Source organism: Ammodytes marinus (assembly GCF_949987685.1).
Source record: "Ammodytes marinus genome assembly, chromosome: 10".
In the NCBI taxonomy this organism is placed as follows: domain Eukaryota; kingdom Metazoa; phylum Chordata; class Actinopteri; order Uranoscopiformes; family Ammodytidae; genus Ammodytes; species Ammodytes marinus.
This window is the reverse complement of record NC_137214.1, coordinates 10,363,388-10,386,354: the sequence shown is the minus strand read 5'-3', so window position 1 is coordinate 10,386,354 and position 22,967 is coordinate 10,363,388. Positions and strand designations below refer to the sequence as shown.

Genomic DNA, 22,967 nt, shown 5'->3' with positions numbered 1-22,967 from the left:
CTTTTATTATCCACTGGTGGCTTCTCTGTCAGGTGGATCCTCCCATCAGCCCCGGCGGGTCTCCATGGAGACCGGTGCAGCTGGCTACAAGTGGGGCGGTGTTGTGCAATTGCCGGTTATTTTTAAGGACAAAAAAAGGAGCTGCTTGAACAAGTTTGAAGTCTGCCATTGAATGTAAGATGTTGTTTTCTTCCCTTAGTAATTCCTGTGCTATTAGGAGGCTGTTGGTCTTTTTCCTTTAAAGGTGCTCCGCGGAACTTTCAGTTTTTGTTCATTCTTGCACCCCCTTTTTACAAAAGCGGTAGTGTTTTTACTACGCCAGCTTTAGTTCCAGGTTGAGGGACCCATGACAAAGGCTAGTCTATTAACATCCACCACTTTCCGAGGGATTTATTTGGCTCTTTACCTCCACCAGTAGGGTTTGTTCACCATCTAGTTGGTAACTCTGTCTGCCTGTTGCTGTGTGCTGTGAAGTCCAATTCGCTAAAAACAATTGCCTGCTGAAAACGTTGACTGATGAGAGTAGTGGCCGTGAAGAGAAACAGTGAGGTTCCTGGCCATAAAACAAAACAAAAAAACAAACTGGAAGATGCTGATATTATTAACCCATTATGAATACGAAAATGTTGATTGTAGCAGCTGTGAAACTGTCATCTTTACTCACACAAATACATATCCTTTTTTATTAAGCCTTAATACAACTTCTGCATCTTTTGAATGTGGGAAAGTTAGACCACTTAAATATAAAAGACAAGCCTTCAACATGGCGGATCCTCACAGCTTGCAACTATACCTTTTAATTGGGCAGTGTGTCAAGATTGCCACTTCAACTAGGTGAAACGTCCAAGTGGCTATCGAAAGTGCTCATGGTCCATGCAGTGCTGTTTTTTTTTTTCTTCCAGGTGCTTGTCATTCTAGTTGTGTGATCAAGGACCAGTTTGGAGCCTGCGCAACCACCGAGGGAACCCAATTAACTATACCTACTGACAGAAAGTAAATCCAGCAGTGCTCCAGAGCCTGAGGAGTAGATTTTTTTTTAAGGATCACTGGTCTGAAGCCCTCCTATGTAATTGGCAGAGACATTGTAATAAGCAGGGATCATCTCTCTCTAATCTGTCACAGCCCACCACCTCTTCCACTCACGCTCGCTTTCATACTTGGCTTCCATCAGCACCATGCCAGCTTGTGGAGCATTGGAACGGATCAGAGTCCCCCCCCCCCCCCCCTTCCCCTATGCCCGTCGGTGGAGGTTTTTCTTTTTTTGGATCACACGCTTCAAATGTGGTTACCAGCAACACTATTCCAAAAATTGCAAAATTTAAAGGGAGATCATACCGTTTGCGTGCATATTCTGCCAGCGAAGGTCCCTTCTGATAGCACTAAATGGCCGGGTGAAGCCCTCCTCTAAGTAAATTAAACTAGAAACAACTCATGAGCAGGTTCCAGTGGCTTCACTCCTCCTGGCAGCAGTGATACATTAAATTGGAACTTTCAGCCGAGCAGTCAGGCGAGACCGAAGCCACATTAAAAGAGAGTGTACATTATGCCCTCACGCCATTAAATGTGTTTACCTATTTGGGTTTTTATAATGAATTTGTTTTTCCTTATCTGATGGTTGCTACTGTATAATTCAAAGCCATGCTTCAAACTTGTCCAAACTTGGAACTTTAATGCTGTTATTTTTTGTTTCTTGAAACAAATCCATGATTTTCTTCTTTTTTTATGCAACACAAATGTGATATGAATTTGTAAGCGCAGAGTAAAACACCAGTGCCCTCTGTTGGTCTGATTCTGGCTTTAATTGTAGAGCGGACCAGTTCCCACCACAGCTCGGACAATTTGTGCATGTCATTAACCGTTTTTTCTATTTACCCCACAAAAAAAACATAAAAATGTACAGAAACATTTTATTTTACGGCTCTATCATCGTCATAAGTCATTTATTTCCGTAAATATTCTATTTACATTAGCATAACAGTGGTTAACATGGACTTAAACACGTGGTCAAAGCATAGGAGCGATAGATCTCATCAGAAATGCACCACAAAGGATCAACATGTTCCCGTGTTTGTTTGCATTTTCATACAGTTTGTGTTTCTTGTAGCATCAGAGGTTTTGAAAAGGAAGACCTCCTTGTCTTGATTTTCGTACAAAAAAAGCTTTGGGGTATGGCTGTAGATTAAAGGCACTGGAGTTTAAACATTTGACATAATGTTTGCTGCTCTTCAGGGCTATTTCACGCTTATCCATTTATGGCAAAATAGCAAGCCGATTAAACCTGTGCTCTGGCAGCAGCATCTCTCTATACTTTCTTTTAGAGGCTGAATAGCTCCACGCCGGTCAGATGAAATGGCGCTCGGGTTCACTTATAGATCCATGATTCTTGGCAGTCGACCGCTAGCGCCGCCCTCCAGGTAGCCAGGCTTCACTGCGGGTGTGTCCGAGACCCTCCTCTTGCTTCTGGTCAGGTCTAGATAGGAAGATGGGTGACATAATAATTTTTCACGAAAGGAGGGCCAAGCAAAGCCTACTCTGTTAACAGATGGCGAAGCAGATTTGAATCCAAGCTGGGGAATCACATTCTCACCTGAGATTGCCAGTAACATCTTGCGTCTGGCTCCGAAGGTGGAGACGCCCACCTCCTTCAGGTCTTCATCAGACAGAGTGAGGAATGTCTGGTAGTCGATCTGGAGGAGTATAGATAGTAGTTGAATGATAAGGCTCAATCAAAATGCATATTGCTTTCGGTTGAGTGTGTCTGTGTGTGTGTGTGTGTGTGTGTGTGTGTGTGTGTGTGTGTGTGTGTGTGTGAGTGTGTGTGTGTGTGTGTGTATGTGCGCGTGCGTGTGTGTTTGTAAGAGTGTGCATGCGTGCGTGTGTGTTGTGTGTTTGCTTGTGTTTCAGGCTCTGCGGCAAGTTCTCCCACGCATCTAACACAACTTGAAAACGTGTTGCTTGTGTAACATGGTGATTAAACTGCATTCTCACACCCTCACGACCATGTTTTAGATGTTTGCACTCAGAAAAACCATTCAGTGCGAGCCTCTTCACGCGTTTACCTCTTGTTGTTCAAACACGTCGATGTATTTGATTAGGCCCAGTTGGCTCATTAGTTCGGGCAGGTCGTCTGTCATTTGAGGGGAGGGGCTCCGCTGGCTGCATGTCGACGCCCTCCTAGACGAGCACACGCCTTCGAAATAGCTGCTACTGCTGCTTAAAAATCCCTCCGCTGTACGTCAAAGTTTAATGGAAAGGGTTAGAAGTGGTAGAGAGAGTAATGAGTGACCAGCTTTGATTTGTCGAGCTAATGGAAACACACATACACATACGCCGTTGGTCAGTTCTGCTTCTGTTCATTTGGGCGGCGAATCCGGGAAAGGAGGACGTGGATGAGGAGAAAGTAGAGGGAGGAGAGGAAGGGGAGGAGGAGGTAGAGGAGGAAGAGGAAGAAACAGGAAATGAAGCTGATGTGGACCCATGTCGGTCCCTCCAGTTTTCTGAGTTGCTACCGTTGAAAGCCTTCCCAGTCTGAGCAGCCCATGACTAGAAGGAGACGGAGAGAAATTGCCACATAAAGATTGAGTTTTGTTCATCTGCAAACACTTTATAGCAGCACTGTCACCATCCCCATTCCTTTGTCTCTTTTTTCTTTGCTACAAGTGATCACAAATTATCTTCAGAATTTGTCATTGTAACATCCACAATTCAAAATCTAAGTAGGTGTAACACAAGTATAGAGAATGTCATGGACAAGTCAGGGGGAAGAATACTGCTATTGAGCATTACAGGCATTACTGATAGTCAAATATACCTCCAATTGAGTTTTCCCAGTTCATTTCAATTCTTCAATCTAGAAAGGCTTAAACATTGCATCTTATTTCAAGAAATCCTGGCAGTTTTTTTTAAACTTATAACAAAGTACAATTCAGCTTGTATTGCTTGTTTTTTTTTTTTTTTTTATAAATCTTTTTATTGGAGGAGCAAGCATGTTACCTTGTACAGGAAGTAAGACAGTTCTCCATTTTCATTTTCTCTTAACAAAATAAAAAATATTACAAACAAAACAAAAACAAAAAAAGTAGCAAAAAGAACATTGCTAAGCATTATCCCCCCTCCCAACAAAAATATCCCACCCTTCCCACCCCCATATTGACAACATTCTGGGAAGCTTTTTTTTCCACTCTGTTTGGTACACATTTCTTCAAAAACATTTAAGGGTCTACACACTGAAAACAAGCACACGTCCGCATGTCAACATATCTACACAAATGGTTTACAAGGTTTTAAACTCACGTTTTCACAATTGTCAGTCAGGCTAATCAGTTCCCACCCCATCAGGGTAGATGATCATTGATTTGAATAAAAATACATACAAAAAAATAAACAAAGGAAACAGATAATAGATGGGAAAATATAAAAGTGTCTCATTATTCAGGCATTACTTTAAGATTCTCAAAATATGTTACAAAAGGTTGCCATTTTACATAAAATTTTTGGACTGAGCCTTTCATCGTGAATTTAACTTTTTCTAGTTTAAGAAAAAATAAAACATCCTGTAACCATGCGGCCACTGCTGGGGGAGCAGGGGAAGTCCAGACCAATAAGATTCTTCGACGGGCAAGAAGTGATGTAAAAGCAATAATGTCCGATTGATTCCGGGTTAAGGTTAAACTCTCGCTTGGAATACCGAATATTGCAATCAACGGGCAGGGCTTAATTTTAATTTTCATGGCTTCAGATAAAGTTTGAAAAACAGATGACCAATATTGATTTAAACGGGGACACAACCAAAACGTGTGTGTTAAATCAGCTGGGGAGAGGGAGCATCTAATACAGCTGCCGTCTGTTCCTGGATATATATCTGCTAACCTAGCCCTACTGAAGTGAGCCCTATGCACTACTTTAAACTGAATGAGCCCCAAGCGTGCACATGATGAGGATGAGTTAATCCTTTGTAAAGCATCCTCCCAGTGTTTGTCCAACAACTCAATCATCAACTCACCCTCCCATCTGATCTTAATTTTTGAAAGGTCATGGTTTTCTAGAGACATTAGTTGCGAATATAACAATGATATCAGTCCTTTTTTTGGACAGAGGAGGGTCATTTCTTCCCATGCTGCCTCAGTAGGGAGGACAGGGAAAGAGGGAAACAGCGTTTTGACACAGTGGCGTATTTGGAGATACCTAAAAAAATTACTGCGTGATAAATCATATTTCTGGCATATATTTTCAAAACTATCGAACCCTTCTTTACAGTACAAGCTTTTAAAACAGGAAAGCTGCTTCCTTCCCCACTGAGTAAATGTTAAGTCGAGAGAGGAGGCTGGAAATAAATGATTCTTACAAATAGGACTTAAAGGGGAGGGAGAAGTGAATTTATAATGATTTCGGAACTGTGCCCAGATTCTAAGGGTGGACAGTACTACAGGATTGGAGGTAAACCTGGACCACTTTGTGGGCAGGGAGGAGTACACCAATGCAGGGAGGGATGACGAGTGGCAAGAATGTGCTTCAAGTGTACACCAATCTGCATCTGGCACATGGAGCCAGAATAAAATTTTCTGCAAATTGGCTGCCCAATAGTAGTGAATAAAACTGGGGAGAGCTAGTCCCCCCACATTGCGTCCCCGCTGAAGTAAGCCTTTATTAACTCTTGGGACTTTATTATTCCAGATGAAGGAGGTAATGGATGTGTTAACTGACTGAAAAAATGATTTCGTCAGGAACAACGGTAGGCATTGGAACAAATACAAATACTTTGGGAGTATGTTCATCTTCACCGATTGTACCCTCCCTGCAATAGTCAGAGGTAGACTGCTCCACCTTTGAAAGTCAGATTTCATTTGATTATTTAGGGGTGTAAAATTAGCTCCAAGAAGAGAGGTGAAGGAACGTGTGATGTTTATTCCAAGATATTTGAATCCAGAATGTGTTAAGTGGAAGGGGAATGACTCTTGTTTAATTTGCATTGCCAACTCATTAATGGGGAAGCATTCGCTTTTCTGATAATTAAGTTTGTAGCCAGAAAAAGACCCAAAATTGTTCAATAGTGATACGATTACAGGGGCGCTAGCTTCTGGATTGCTTACATAGATCAAGAGATCGTCTGCATACAGAGAGACGCGATGTTCCTCATTCCCACGGCCCACCCCCCGTAACAACAACGATGACCTCAATGCAATCGAAAGAGGTTCAATTGCTACTGCAAACAGGAGCGGGGATAACGGACATCCTTGACGTGTCCCACGTGACAGGGGGAAAAATTTGGAATGAGATTGATTAGTCTGAATACATGCTTGTGGGGACGAATAAAGCAGACGGATCCATGCCAGAAATATGTCACCAAACCCAAACCTTTGCAATACGGCGAATAAGTATTTCCACTCCACCCGATCAAAGGCCTTCTCCGCATCTAGAGAGATAACAGCTTCTGCAGTCAAGGAAGGACCGGGGGAGTAGATCACATTAGCAAGTCGGCGAATATTTGAAAAAGAGTGGCGACCCTTTATAAAGCCCGTCTGGTCCTCAGAGATTACTTTAGGGAGAACGGATTCTAAACGATGTGCCATCACCTTAGCTAAAATTTTTATATCAACATTTAGGAGGGAGATAGGACGGTAAGAGCCACACTTAGTAGGGTCCTTGTCCTTTTTGAGGAGTAGTGTAATCGTAGCTTGTGTGAGGGTTGGGGGCAAAGAACCCTTTCTCAAAGATTCGTTAAATACTTCTAGCATAATGGGTGCAAGTTTATCTTTAAATTTCTTAAAAAATTCAGGGGGGTAACCGTCGGGTCCTGGAGATTTACCAGTTCGCACGTCCCCGATGGCTGTAGTGATCTCTGACTGTGTAAGAGGTCGGTCTAACCCTTCCCTATCTCCAGGCTCAATAGTATGTATATCCAAATTATCTAAGAAACGGTTCATATTTGTAGTATCTGATGGGAATTCAGAGGTGTAAAGTGTAGAGTAAAATGTTGCAAAAGTATTATTAATTTCCTTTGGGTTGGTGACTATATTCTGATCCTGATCTCTCACTTGGGGTATGAGCCGTGACGCAGCCTGGCGTTTCAGCTGGTGAGCCAGCAATCGACTAGCTTTTTCTCCGTACTCATAATAAGTGCTCCGGGTCCGCAGTAACAAGTACTCAGCCTGGTTGGTGGATAGAAGATTGAGTTTAGACTGTAAAGCTATCCGTTCTTTATATAATTCTGGGGAGGGGCTTTCAGAGTAGCTGCGGTCTAAATTAAAAATTAAATCCGTCAAGTCTTGTATTTGTTTACGCCGTTCCTTATTGGCATGCGCTACATAGGAGATAATTTGTCCTCTTAAGTAAGCTTTTAGAGTTTCCCAAAGTAGGGAATATGATATACCTTCCTTCTTGTTTACTTCCAGAAAAGTATCTATATTAGTAGTCACATGTTTGCAAAATTTCTCATTTGAAAGCAGCAAGGAGTTAAGTCTCCAGAAGGATTGCTCTCTAACGTTCAAAGTAAAAGAAAGGTCTAAGATGAGTGGTGCATGATCTGAAATGATGATGGCCAAATATTCAACAGATTCCACTGCAGGGATGAAAGAGCTATCTATAAAAAAGTAATCTATCCTTGAGAAAGAGTGGTGGACATGAGAAAAGAAAGAAAATTGTTTGGAGGTTGGATTTTGAAACCTCCATGGGTCTACACAGCCATTTTGCCTCATAAAATCTGAGAAGACCCTTGACATTACAGATGGTGAGGCAGATTTAGGGCTGGATTTATCGAGCAATGGGTCAATTGTACAATTCAAATCTCCTGCAAGGATTAATCTATGTGTATCTAAATTAGGGAGGGATGACAGAAGCTTATTGGCAAATTCAGCATCGTCCCAATTAGGGGCGTACACGTTTACCAAAAGAACAGGTGTTTGAAATAGGAGGCCCGAGACAATGACATATCGACCATTGGGGTCAGCAATTATAGCAGTTAGTGAGAATTGAGTTCGTTTATTAATCAAAATTGCCACCCCTCTTGATCTGTTATTAAATTTAGAATGGAAGATATGATTAACCCATGCTTTACGAAGTCTGGTGTGGTCTTCTAACCGTAAATGTGTCTCTTGTAGAAACAAAACATCAGTTTTCAATTGTTTAAGATGAGAAAAAATCCTAGACCGTTTCACAGGACCATTCATCCCCTTAACATTCCAGGACACAAACCTAACTGCAGCTCCCCCTATTGGGCTTGTACCCCCTGCATTATTTATCATAGCAGACATCCAAAATGGGTATGATTAGCTCGTATTGCTTGTTTTTTAACCTATTTGTGAAGAGCCATTTCTTTCCAGTAGATCAGAAGAAGTAAAGAAACGAAAAAGGCGATTAATCATGTCTCGAAACTGCCCCCCCCCCCTCCAGTGATAGCAGCACTCGCTCACTTGAAATTATCCACACCTGGGGCATAGCGAATGCCTCTGCCCGGCTGCTTGGTTCCCAGGAGAAAATTGAACTGGCCTGAGGAATGCCCCCTAGCTCCTGTGGACCTTAAGTGATTCTGCCTCTCCATCAGTGGCTTCTGGGCAGTCAGAGAGCGGCCGTTCAGCAGGGCTTTTAAAGAGCTGAAAGCGCTCAGGTAAACAGGTTGCTGTGGAGCAGCTGTGTTGACTGAGGCGATAGTATCAGACCCCAGGTAATTGAGAGCACAAATTGGCAGCGCTTACCACAGAGTGAGATAAATGCTTTAAACTGGTGCAGGGCCATATCAATAAATGAGACTGTGTTGGTGGATCGCTATAGGAGTGCTTGTTTCACCCCACTGCAATGAAAAAAAAATGCTTTGGCGGCTTAAAAGTATTTAGCAAGTTCAGCAAAAGTATAACTGAAGGCAACTTGAACGCCATTTTGAGTGGCAGCAAGTCCAAGTTACTCTCGTATGTCACCGTGGGGATCAATAAAGTATCTATCTATCTGTCTATCCATCCATCCATCCATCCATCAATCCATCAAGCTAGAAATTAACAATCAATATGAATGTGAAACGTAATAATTTGGAACCTGATTTTATTAAATGTGTGTTAGACCAGACATTGTGTTTAGCATGATGCAAATTCCTACCTCCTGCTGGCTATTGATGGTACTTAGATAAGGTTTGTAGCTGCGTCGGCTGATGTTGCGTAGCTCTTTGACGGCTTCGGCTGGCATGGATTTGGAGAAGCCAAGGCCGCTCCAGGTGTCTGTGGGCGTCCGCACCTCTGTGACCACAGGCTTCCTCTGCATGGCTGACATAACCAGACAAGCACACAAAATACAAAAATCAAAACGATATTTACCGCATTAAATATTTCTTGGCCACTTGGGGGCAGTGTAGACAAGCTATTGAACACGACAGTAATATTGTGTTCCTCTACATGTCTCAACTAACATTTATGTCTTCATATTGTTTGACCACTAGACACTTGGTAAATTTAATCCAATATTTTCGGTTCTTTCAGAAATATCAAGCACTTAAGCTGCTTAATGTTCCACTCAGTTCTCCAGCCAGTCGCTAACTGTCCGTCTGCAATTTAGTGCTGGGCAGCTAGTGTAGGCTACAGTGCACTTTTCCTGAAGCAGCTGCCCCTCACATGTGGGGTTGTCTCATTGAGAGACACCTTTCACATTACATTAAGTCACTTGATCCATTGTTAATTCAGAAATATGGACTATACTAAGCATCTTTAAGGAGAGGAAAACGTGTGATTAGTACAACAATTTCAAATCCACACTAATACCTCTTGTAGCTACCGGCAATCTGTCCATCATGAAAATGCATTGCAGGTTTTCCAAGTCTCATCTGATACCCTGAATTGGACAAGCTGGGTCCAGGTGTTAAATAATGAATCACAAATCAGGCTTCTCCGTGCCAGCCTGTGGCACACTGAGTAATCCTCAAATTGCTGAGACTGAGACGGATAGGCCTGTGCACACCCAGATGACACTAAATTGAGCCTGTATACCTTTTTTTTGGCATTGGAACAGGATTCAAGTGTGAATGTGCGATAAAAACTGTAACGGCACTCCAAAAAGTGGATCATAACTAGTGGGATGTAATTTGTGTGAGCGTGTGTGTGTGTGTGTGTGTGTGTGTGTGTGAGTGTGTGTGTGTGTGTGTGTGTGTGTGTGTGTGTGTGTGTGTGTGTGTGTGTGTGTGTGTGTGTGTGTGTGTGTGTGTGTGTGTGTGTGTGTGTGTGTGTGTGTGTGTGTGTGTGTGTGTTTGCGTGAGTTAATGTCCCATTCATATAGTGGCATATGGATGGTTTTAATGACTATGAGGCAGATGGCCCATTCAAACTGCTAATTCATAATCCCATTGAGCTACACTAAGGGAATTTAGTAGCATTTGGCTGCAGATCTTTCCGGTATCTCTTATTCTGTGTGATGGATGGGGTAGTGTTTTTTATGTGTGTGTGTGTGTGTGTGTGAGGGTACGCTTGTGCACATGTGTGTGTCGTCTGCATTGTGTATCTCACCCGTGTGAATTAGGTGGGTGTGCTTGTGCTACTCTATTATAAGTTTGGCACAGTGCAGCCCCATAAACTGGTCCCCTTCATCCGTTGGCTTGGCAGCAGTGAGCAGCAACTGAAACGGTCCCTGCATTTGCTCGGGATATTAATGCATTGCCTCCATTGAATAAACTAAAAGGCTACTTCATCCTGGATAATCATATGGCATTAAATCATGTTTTAACAAGATGACAAAAATGTGTGCACTTTTACAGAACACAAACTAAACCCTTTTATGTAGTGAGGTTTGAGTAGTTGAGTTACTTTTCAAATGCGTGCCCCGTTCAGCTCCCAGAACAAACAGCTGTATATACTGTAGTAGCTGGCTGTTTGATGAGCAAAACGTCAATAAAAAGTAAGTATTTTGGACCCTGTAAAATGTGTTCGTATTATCTTTTCATGCAGTATTACAGCAACTACAGCTGGCTTAGCAGTGCCCTAATTGTTGCTGCAGAAACCTTCGCAGACCTCCTCATGAGACAGGAAGATAAATATTAAACATTTAGGAGCGCTAACCTCTGGTCGCCAGCAGTTTCTTCCTCTCGTAGTCATGATCCTACCAAACACAGGCAGAAAACAGAGTGGGTAAATAATGCATGAAATTGATTTATTTTTTCTCTCTCTCTTTCTCTCTCCGGTAACTGAGAACAGGCAGGCGGGGAAACACGTCTTGCTGCTGTGGTGGTAAACTTGTTAATTCTCAGTGCAGTGACCTTTGTGAGTGAGAGTTGACAAATGAGAAGGGAAGCAAACAAACACACACACACACACACACACACACACACACACACACACACACACACACACACACAATCGATTCTCCAAAACAAATTGTACTGGGTCATGGGTCAGATAACATACAATCACAAATCCGATTGGCCCTGCTGTTTTCAATCTGTCTGCAGTTTGACATACAAAAGTTTAAGGTATTCAATTTATTTTCGTTTTCTTTTCTCGTATAACTTTCTCCTCTACTACTAATTCTCTCCGAAGAAATACTGCACCACCTTTTGGAGTCAAAACCACTTGCTATGTCTTCCAACTGAGATTTAATTGTAGCCGAATAAGGTCATTCATATATACTATGCAACGCGTAATTGTATGGATTCCAAAGAAAATCGAGGTCTGCAATTCCTGTTTATCCTCACCTCAGCCTTGGATGAGTCAGCGCAAACATCCTGAGCCACAGTCACATCTCTCTTCAGGCTGTTCCTGCGCTCGCTCCTCCCTCCCTCCATTTCTGCATTCAGCAATCTGGCACATTTAGGACACACACACACATGCACACACACGCACACAAACACGGATGAAGAGAAGAGTTTGGGTTATTCTGTGATTGCTGTGTGCAGCATTTCAGAGCTTATGAACTCTTCCTTTCCCTCGAGTAAGATTTCGAAGAAAGTTTTGTGATGCTATAAAATTATGGATTGTATTACTGTAAGGGAGAGCTGCTCCATTTAAACTGCACAGTACAAAAACATTGATTTATTTATCTGGAGAACTAAAAAAGAGCCAAGAGCAAAAAATAGTTAAAGTCAACAAGATGCCCTTTCTCTAACTTATGTAATCACAGTGGCGTTTTCTCCCGGAGGCCAAGGGAAGCCAGGCTTCCCTGTTTTTTAGGCTGTAGTTGTCATCCAATAAAAACATTTATATTAACAGTTTCGGTAATCTTTGGTGCTGTGTTGCTGTCATTTCTTCCCCATTTCTCTCCTCACGTTGAGCATTTCACAATGCGCGAAACAGCGCCCCTTTACATTTAGATTCTGAAGACGCGGCGAAACACGACACTGCACACTGTATGTCTGCGAGGAAGCCAAGGGAAGCCAGCGCGAGCTGGCTTCCCTTGGTAAAAAAAATAAAAAGAATTGACCAATCAGGTGAGGACACTGCCCTCCTGTGACTGTTCAGGAGGGTGTCAGGAGGGTGCCAAGGGAAGCCACTCGGCCTTTGGCTTCACACCAATCAAATCAAAGCATCATTATCAACGTCACTGAAATTTAACAACAATAACAATAGCGGGAGATTAGCATGTTTGCATTGTTATCATATTAGCAAGAACAGTTATGGAGGGTGGAGATTTTGAGTATTTAGTAACAAATTATTTTACCAAACTGCCAATTGAGAAGCCATTAAAAATCAAATCTGACGGCAGGCCAATGCGTGTGGAGAGAAAGAAAGTTTATCGCACTTTCCGTGAGGAGAACTATGTCCTCACCGAGTGGCTAGCTGGTAGCGGCAAACTTCAGCTAATGGCCTTCCTCTACAATAGTGAGTAAAATACACACCTTCTCCCGGCGCGGGTTAACTGTTCCCTTAACTGTCTGTGTAGCTATGTGTGTTGTGTTTTGTGTTATTTTATTGCTAATTGTGCCTTGATTGCCTGGATTAAGTTGCATTGGTAGGCCTACTGTATATCCACTGAAGTTGTTCTGGGTTGTCTTAAGTAGGCTATAGTGTTGTAATGAATATTTGGCTTAAACGAAAAGGATGTCTCGAAAGTGTGTATGTTAAGCACCTACAACTGATTGTGTGAGTCGTGTCTCACGTGAACGTGAAACTTAAAATAGCCTAAAACGTCCCCTAATTATATATTGTGAATGAATTCGAATCTGCATTGGGCATTAAGCGGCTAGTTGTGCATTCCGGTCGGAGTGGGGGGGGAGGGGGTGCATTTATAATAAAATGTATAATTTAATAAGACGATAAGGAGGTGTGTGAGTGAGAGAGAGAGTGAGTGAGTGAGAGAGATAGAGAGAGAGAGAGAGAGAGAGAGAGAGAGAGAGCGAACGAGCGGTGTCGGACAGATTACAGGCGTGTAAATCCTGGTAAAGTGACCAGGCGCTATAATAGCTCTTGTAGTTACATTAAATACAAGCTGCGACGTAGCCTACCCTTTTCAGGCCCCCACCTTCCAATAAACATGTAGATTAAAGGTGTTGTCTCACTTGGCTTCCTCAAAAAAAATCCCCACGCCACGCCACTGGTAATCAAGATACTGACAGCTGACAAGTCCTGGCAAATGCTTATGCGTGTGTGTGTGTGTGTGTGTGTGTGTGTGTGTGTGTGTGTGTGCATGCGTGCGTGCGTGTGTGTGTGTGTGTGTGTGTGTGTGTGTGCGTGCGCATGTGCGTGTGCATGTCTGTGTGTGTGTGTGGTGTTGCCGAGTGCATGCATGCGTGTGTGGGTGTGTTTATTTTTCATTCTCCAGGGGGGCTATAATCTATTGTGAGGACTCATCTTCCATGTGGGGACAAAACCTTGGTCCCCACAAGGTCAACCATTTATTTTCAATAATGTCGTGTTTTTTTTGGTTTATGTAAGAATTACACTGAGGTTAACATTAGGGAGAGTCATCAGTGAATGTTTGTAAGCCAACAAAATGCCCTCACTAAAGCAAGCGTTTGCATCTGTGAATGCTAACCTGTATGTTAGCGCCTGCCCCGTTGAATGGCGTCTGCCCGGGACAAAGAACTTGGTAGTGTCAGGACCCTGAAGACTCCCCCTCCGCCCCATCAGACCCATCCTGCTGATGTGGCTGACCGCATCACACCCCTGAGATGATGACATCATCATCATAGGGCTCTCGTCCTCTGATTGGCCAGACAGGTCCTCGTTTTCCAGGATCTGAAGAAGAGGAGAGCATTCAGTTTGGTTTTCTATTGATATGTATCAATCAAGAAGGATATTGTATAGTGCTGATAGCAGCTGGACTGTACAATGAACAGTGACAGAACCTTCTCCAGCGGCCGGCTGTCTGTTCCCTTCAGTCCCTGTCTGCCCTCGTCAGCGTGAGGGGTGAGACCTGGTGGAGGTGAGGGGCGGGGCTTAACACCAGTCAGCAACTCTAGAGGCACAGAGCCTGTAGAGGAAGGGGGGTAAAAATGATAGTGAGTAAAAGATCACATTACTTTGTACTATTGAGTAACTATAGACACAAACTTCCATATACCCCCTTTTTTCATATTTTGAATATTTGCATAAAATAGACCCTGAATAGAACTACCAGAAATAGGGCTTACAGAAAAGTTGTTGTGTTGATAATGAGATCAGGACAAAATGGGGATGATTTCAGAATATATAATGGTGTTACTTGGCTGTTTTTTATATATAATGGTGTTACTTGGCTGTTTTTTTTTTACCAAATTCTGCTGTGTCCTTAAATGGACTCCACTTATATAGCACTTTTCCCTGGTTTTTCACAGACTCAAAGTGCTTTACATTGTTTTGTACACATTCACCCAATCACATTCATACACCGATAGCAGCAGCTACCACGCAGGGTGCAAGCTAACTATCGGAGCAATTCCGGGTTCAATGTCTTGCCCAAGGACACTTCGACATGTGGCAGGTAGGCGGGGGATCGAACCTCCGACCCTGCACTCCAGAGGCGACCTCCCTGCCCACTTCGCCACTGCCGCACAAGTAAGGCACCCTAACCAAAAATGGTGCTGGATGTAACAACCAGATAGTATCAGAGGAATCAAATTACCTCATGAATCTAACAAATGTAGAGAAAATGAAGAAAGTAATGTGCATTGTAATTGTCTCAATGTAAAGTACATTGAGAAATGTTACTGTAGCTCTGATGTTTACTTTTTCCCTATGACTAAGTTTTTTTTTTTTTTTTTACATAAAACCAATTTGTGTCAAAGTCCAATAAATATGAATACATATATATACATACATGGTATTTCAACTTATTTAGTTTGAATGTGCTTTTACCAGTGGTGAAATACATACTCGATTATTTCACTGAAAAAAGAAATATCCCACAGTGTTTCATACAGTACATGACTAAATGTTCTTAGTTACTTTCCAACGCTGGTAATTGCTTGTAGAATGTGTAATTTGACAATACAAATGAACAATGACTGTGTCTGCCACAATGTATTTTGTGGCCAAAGCTGGAGATTTTGAAACGCTTACCATAGGCTAATAGCGTTCCAATTTCCATGCCAGTTGTATAGAAACACTCCCACACAGATACATAAACATGTGCATGCTCACCCTGCTCAGAGAGACGAAGCTGCTGCAGCAACATGTTGAGCCAATAGCTGGTGAGTCCGTTGCCAGTTAACATGGGGTCAGGGGTCACCTCCGTTACCTTGGCACTCTCACAGGAATCCAAGCCGAGGAGCTGCCGGCGGCCCTCGTAAAGACAGGAGATATTCCTCTCCAGACCTTTCACCACCACCGACTGATAGACACACACATAGTTTGACAGCATTCAACAGACAGCAGCATGTGAGACTACAGGGCAGAGCAGTTATTCATCCAAAATCAAAGTAAACATTCAAAAAGATTTTTTTCAATAGACATTTCTTATTTAATCTGTTGCTTACTAAATTATGTATCACAAACTCCACAGTGAAGACCTTGATTGAAAGTGAATTTAATAGGATGGGACTGCTGGCGAACAAAACAGCAGCTTTTTTCATTTTTAAAGTCATATTGATTGTACCTTGCTGGTCTGTTTTACTTTAGGCTTGACACTAATGAAGACTCCAAGGCTTTGCATCATCTGAGCCAGTTTACAGGAGTCTGCCTCCCCGTCTTCACGCATGTCGAACATCAAGCACACGGGCAGACAGTCCTAGACGTGCACAAAAAGACATGTATCACACAGATTGTATTAAAAACAGATAAATGAATACTTGTTATTTTTTATACATCACATATAAAAAGACAGACATATTTTCTGTGAATACAAGGACACAGAAAATGAGCAACTAAATGCACAAATGCTACTCTGGCTTGTTCTTATGCACAATTTTACCTAAACCAGTTGTTTTTTTAACCGGGGGTCCACAAAAACTGTTATTGAGTAAATGTAGAGCAACAATCTACAAAATGAGTGATTCTCATGGCATGGGTTAGGACCCTTGAGTCTGACTGTATATGAAGGGTAATGATGCAGAGCCAAGCGTGACATGTCTAACATTAGCTGCCATTAAAAAAAAAGCTGTAAAGAAAATGATTTACTCATAAATATAATATCTGAGTATACAATTTGTTTAAATAGGGATAAAAATTAATCTATTGAATGGCCAGGCATAACATTATTTTATTTAGCCATAAACAAAAAAAATGAGTATAAAGTGGGTAAAAGGGGTTAAAGAAAATATGGTTTTTACGAACTTTTTTACCCTATTCTGTTTCTCTATCGACCAAGGTTGAAAACCGTTTGATACCCCTTGACCTAAACAACAAAAAAGTGCTGTACCATGAGCTGCTGCCGAGCCAGACACACCCCGTCCGGGCTGCCCTGGATGAGCAGAGTGGGCGGGCCTTGTGGAGAGCTGAGGTCTGGTAGGATGATCTGGGTCTGGGTCTGGTGCATGACGCTGAGGAAGTGAGCTCCGTTCTGCCCCAACAGGAAGACATGCTGCTGGGAGGTGACGTCCAGCTGACTGCTCACTGCTCCACCAGGCACCTCTGAGCCCAGCAACAGCTCCATTAGGATACAGGTGGCCTTCTGTCAGATGATGATACATGCAGGGTATTTAAGGATATATCTTCAAGAAGTATGTTAGTAGTGGTGACCCCGAATAGTGGACAATATTTGATCGATTCGACTACCAATCTCATAGACGAATAGTTGAAAAAAGTGTTTACCAAACAAGGATCATTGTTTTCTGATCTTAGGGGGTACTGAATGTCTCATTTCATTTTACATGAAATTGCTTGGTTACTCCCAATAGATCACTGTATGTCAGCCTATCATACTGAACAAAATGATTGAGCTTCTCATCAATCACAATAGTGTGTGTGTATGGTAGACTCAGTTGCAATAAAATATTAACTGTTATTGGGTGTTTCAGCCCTGTTGTCTGGTGTAGAAAAAATGGAAGCCAATATGGCAAATGAGAATATGGATCTAAGAGCAGAAGAAACAAACATCATTCGACTATTAGTTGACTATAGGCAAGATTCTACCAATCAGATTCGACTATGTTAATTCTTAGTCTGGGACACCCCTATGATCAAGAAGACCATATTCTAATGTATGTAAACTCTAATGTTTGACACTAACCTTGACAGCGGTGGCGTTGCCCTGCAGGCCCCAGACGGTGCAGCAGCTTTCATAGAAGGCTTGTTGGGCCTGAGGATGTGGTGGCACGGCCCTGAAACTCACGTTGACCCCCAGAGTCTGTACTACCTGCTGGATGAGTGGGGAGCCCGCGTCTGGAAGAGCCTGGGGCACCAGGCTGACCGGGAGGTCAAAGGTCAAGGACAATGGCTGCAAGTCCTAGGGCGTGAAAGAATGAATGGGATGTGAAAACATGAGGGAGAGGGTGATGGAGAGAAGGAAAGAATGGAGAGATGTGAGACCAAGACAGACAGTGTTTATTTTTTTGACAAATATACCTGTCCCCTTTGTGTCAGCCATTCTATTCATCATTCTATCGATCACTGTGTCTTGACAAGAGTGAGCAAATTGAGTTTTTAGACTACATTTTAAAAATATATCCTGGGTAGTCTCTCAGCTCAAATTATACATTGACCACTCACTCTTATCCTCCTCCTGGCTTCTTCCACTCCGTCGATTGGCCCAGCAATGGAGACCTGGAAATGTAAGTTAAAGAAACGAAAAAGGCTGTTAAATAAAGCAGTTTTTGGTGTCTTCGTTGTCAACTTAACAGTGAATGGCTCACTAAACTGCTGCCTCAAAGTTACTTAGTAATCATCACCTGGTTGCTCTTCTCCCCTGTAGCGTTGTGGCGGTTGGAGTCTGGGAAATGGATGTGACAAGATGTCACCTCCATCACTTTCTTGATGTTCCCACCACCTTTCCCGATCACATGGGAGTGCTCTGTGTAGGCCACGTCCATCTTCAGAGTCACCTTGTTCACCTGCATGTTTTATATAGACAGTGCTGTTATGCAGATTCATTCTCAGTACTTCGTTGCCTTCCGATGTCAATGGCACCATATTCAACGCAAAGCAGTGTGAGTTATTGCAGGATCCAATAGCACACAGTTACTGCCAAGTCACAGAATATATTTCCAAATATCTTTTTTTTATGGGAAGCAAGTAGAATGCATGTAGAAGCATGTCATCAAATATATACATAAGAGTAAGACTAAAGGTGAAAATCAAATACCAGAGCACTCACCCTGGTTTCCAGCACCTCTAGTATCTTCTTTTTGGCTTCCAAAACATTGGCTCTCTTCCCTTCCACCTTCACGTGTGGATCTAGATTGAAATAGGAGTTCATGTTAAATACCTGCTTTGAGTGTGTTAAAGGGCAATGGTAAATCAGTTTGTGGGAATATAGAAAAATGTGACGGGTAGGAAACGAAACACAGAGCACTGACAGTGTGTGAGAGAACTATCAAGAGATTGTGACCTTTCTTTGATTTGGCTCCAATTTTCAGCTTGGACGGCCATTTCACCTGAGTGTCGGTTTCTCTCATCACCTGTAGGAGCACAGACAATGGGGAGGGTGTGAGAAACAGAGCTGTCATTGTATGCCACAAAGACACACACACACACACACACACACACACACACACACACACACACACACACACACACACACACATACTGTATCACTACACCTTCAATCAGTACACACACACATGAAATCATCCAGACACAGAGCATATCTCTTCTAACTTTGAATACAAAGCCTGATTTGCATCTCAAAGACTGCAATTATCACCTCCATAAAGACCAGTAATCATACTGAATGCAGAGTATGGAACAAATGTTAAAATGGTGGCAGGAATAACATCACTGGCCTTGTAAGCTACATTTAGTAGGGAGGTTTCACAAATGGATGATGTGGCTTTCACTGAGTAGAAAAGCTAAATTTTTCAAACTTGTCATCTCTTGGTTTATGAATAAAATGTTGTGTACTTTACCCTCTCAAAAAACTGCTCTCCCGTCTCACCATCTCCATGTTTTGGAGCTGAAAGACACACAGAGAGGTAACATGAAGAACAGAAGTAAAAGACACACACATTTCAAAATTCCTCAAGTGCAATTTATTTGTCACCTTGTATTGTTGGTCAGTAGCACAATATTTCTCTGCTCACACGTAAAAGTGATCAATATCAATTGTGTGTGTGTGTGTGTGTGTATGTGTGTGTGTGTGTGTGTGTGTGTGTGTGTGTGTGTGTGTGTGTGTGTGTGTGTGTGTGTGTGTGTGTGTGTGTGTGTGTTTGAAGTCAACATTCAAATGTTGACTTGCCCGAAAACTTGCCAAGCAACTGGAACAAGAGGTTTTTGCCGGGAACATAAACACTTTGAAAAGGCCATCGCTTCCCGGTGACATTTACAGGGTAACCCCCATCCTCATCACCATGGGTTACGCTAGCCCAGGGCTGAGGAATGGCAAGAGAACAGTGCAGGGTGGAGAGAGAGAGAGAAGGTGGTGGTGGGTAGGAGCAACCACAAATTAGCCTAGAAACAGCCAATGGCATCAATGGCATTCGCTGACGCACAGACCTCCCACTAGACTAAAAAAAATGAAATAACAACGGCAAAATCAAGAAGGAATGTGTTAGGAAAAAAATAACAAAACACTGCAAACTATCAGAGTGTCAAGTGCAGTCTGACAGATTATCCCCTAAACGGGATGAGATGCAATATTTACTTCCTGACTTTGTAGGCTGCTCAAGAAGAAGCAAATAGCCCAGTCCCACCTGCAAACACATTAAAACAGCCACCACAATGAGAAGGGCTGAAATCCTCTCAAGCTTTTCCCATGGTGAGTCTGAGGACAAACAGGCAAACATCCACCGTCAGACATAGTTTCCGCGGTAACACAGGGGAGGGAATTTGTCATAAACCTGCCAGGCAGCCATAACTAATAGAGGCAGCTTTACCCTGCATCCCAGAAAGAATTGATAATGGCCAAAATGACTTCTGAATGCATAAGCCATAGTGGGTCATAAATCACAGTGATGCAGCAGCAGGAGTTTAGTGGATGGCAGTTAAAGTGATGGTGACAACAAGGGCTGGGCGTCTGAAGGCCCTGACAGACACACAGGGTCAGGTAGATAACGGGAGGACAAGAGAACAGGCCTCAAAGTGCATCAATGACAGAGTAACTTTGAGGAGGAGTTCAGGTGCACGGTACTGTCTGATTGTAAATCAAACTATCTTAAATCTGCCAAACTCTACCTGTAACTGTTTTAATTAGGCTATATTGTACTTTCACCCATTTAATTGTAATTGCTGCCACTCTTCACCACTGTGTAAATATTTAAATTGTTTTTTTTTCTCTTCACCTGTTGTTGTGTATTTGATGTTTTTGCATTGAATATTGTTTATGTATTGTTGTTTTTCCTTTGAATTTGTTTTGAACTCGACGTCATTGTAAATGAGGGTCACCCCTCAATTGGTCTCTCGAGGATAAATAAAAGTTAAATTAAATAAATGAAAAATGAAAAATATGAGGTGTAATGGTACTAAGTACATTTACTGTGCTTAAGTACAAGTTTGGGGCACTTGAACTTTACTTGAATATTTCTTTTCATGCTATATCTTATATTATAGTAAGGTATCTCTTCTGTTACTCAAGTATGGTTTTCAGATATGGGTGCAACGAGACTTTGATATACTGTAGATCGATATATATCGATTCATTTGCGAAAGATTGAACCGTAACGATGCAACGCCAAAACAATAATGCTTATCGCCATCTTTAATAAACGCTTTTGCAATCGTTTTGCACGTTTGTGTGTGACACTATTTCCACTAAGAGAATGGATTGTTTTTCATTTAACTTAACATCTGGAAAAGCTCACAAATAAAATGGGAAAATCATATTTTGGACGTTTTTTTGTGAGTTGACATAGATGTAACAGGTTGTGTTAAATGGGCATACTATCATCCCATGTTGATCGCCGGCCCCTGGTTTTTAATAGAATCAGAGTATTATCACAGCAGACTTTGCAATATCGACCAATATCATATTTTTGTCCGATGAATCAATCTTATATCGTATCGAGATGTAACCAGCGATTTACACCCCTACTTCTAACATCACTGACACTCCAACCAACGTCTCGGCTCACTCACCATACAACATGTTCTCCAGCTTTTTCCTGTCGATCCTGAACCTCTCCTCCACCCACTCGGGGTCCACACTCTGCCCTCTGGCGTTCTCCTGGCCTTCCTCCTCTTCCTCATCCTCTGCTTTCTCCTCTCTGTCACACACGGCCTGGCTGGGCTCAGGCTTTGCTGCTTGGGCTGCCTCTGAGTCTGGTTCTAGGCTAGTTTCAGAGTCAGGCTGCTGGGCTGCTACGGTGGCCTCCTGCACCGGAGAGCTTTCCTCCGTGGCGTTGGTGGTGGTGGTGGCCATAGCAGGACAGGACTGACCCCTCGTCAGTGTGTGTGTGTGTGTGTGTGTGTGTGTGTGTGAGGATGTGTGCATATGTGTGTGTGTGTGTGTGTGTGTGTGTGACCAAGGAGACCGGCAGGGAGATGGGAAAAAAGGGGGAGATAGAAACACCCCCTGTGCCTTTTCTTTAAATCCCCCGCCCCCTTTACTTGATTTAGTGGATAAATCTAGCTCTTTCTCTCTCTCTCTCTCTCCCTCTCCCCCTCTGTCTTTCTCTGTCCCTCCTTTTATGTCTTTCTCTCTCTCTCTCTCCCTCTCTCTCTCTCTCTGCCTCTCTCTCTCTCCTTCTGTGTCTCCAAGCTCTTGGAGACTTAAAGGATTTCCTCCATATATCCTTGCATTGCACAGACAGATGTATAAGGCAAAAGTTACTTGAGCACTATAACACAAGTCTGTCTTCTCTGTAGCCTATCTGAGGGGCTCCAGGCACATCAACAAACAAAATCTACAACTTGAGGCTGAGGCTCACTCTGCCGCGAAAACGAATCCTCTGTAATCCTCAAGTTCAACGTCCACAGATTAGGTGGCTAGATAGTGAAGGCCCCACTATGATAACACAAGATACACATCTCATCCACACAGATTCAAACACACACAGACTCACACTCAAGCACACATGCACACACACACACACACACACACACACACACACACACACACACACACACACACACACACACACACACACATCCTGGAAATCCATCCTCACACCAGCACAGCACACACAGCTAACAAAATAAACCGGGCCGTCCAGTTGTGTTCCACCAGCATGTCTGTCCGTGTGTCAGCCCCCCCTCGGCTTTCTCTGAATGAGAAAGTACGAGGGTTTGAGATTCCAGAGGTCAGTGTGAAAGGGGGGTGGAGGGTTCTGTGTGTGTGTGTGTGTGTGTGTGTGTGTGTGTGTGTGTGTGTGTGTGTGTGTGTGTGTGTGTGTGTGTGTGTGTGTGTGTGTGTGTGTGTGTGTGTGTGTGTGTGTGTGTTTGTGTGTGTGTAAAGGGGAGCTTGCAACATTGCTTGGAATAAAAATAAAGATAAACACCAATTAAGAATGCGTTTTTCCCAACAATTCCAAGTATAGGTTTTGCTTATGTTTGCTTTAG

At 42.7% G+C, this 22,967-nt stretch overlaps 1 protein-coding gene across 1 annotated transcript; it reads right to left on the bottom strand.

The window, feature by feature from the left end:
• Positions 1-1,955: 1,955 nt before the first annotated feature.
• bicc2 (bicaudal C homolog 2) lies at positions 1,956-21,828 on the bottom strand (the record flags this gene model as incomplete). Its single annotated transcript, XM_080036133.1, has 19 exons — positions 1,956-2,470; positions 2,588-2,687; positions 3,060-3,229; positions 3,330-3,543; positions 9,085-9,248; positions 11,028-11,067; positions 11,660-11,765; positions 13,936-14,138; positions 14,249-14,373; positions 15,522-15,711; positions 15,976-16,107; positions 16,738-16,989; positions 17,548-17,763; positions 18,027-18,080; positions 18,206-18,367; positions 18,631-18,710; positions 18,865-18,934; positions 19,382-19,428; positions 21,546-21,828. 19 exons carry the CDS (start codon positions 21,826-21,828, stop codon positions 2,367-2,369), a joined length of 2,712 nt encoding a protein of 903 aa, XP_079892259.1. The 3' UTR covers positions 1,956-2,366.
• Between the last annotated feature and the right edge of the window lie 1,139 nt (positions 21,829-22,967).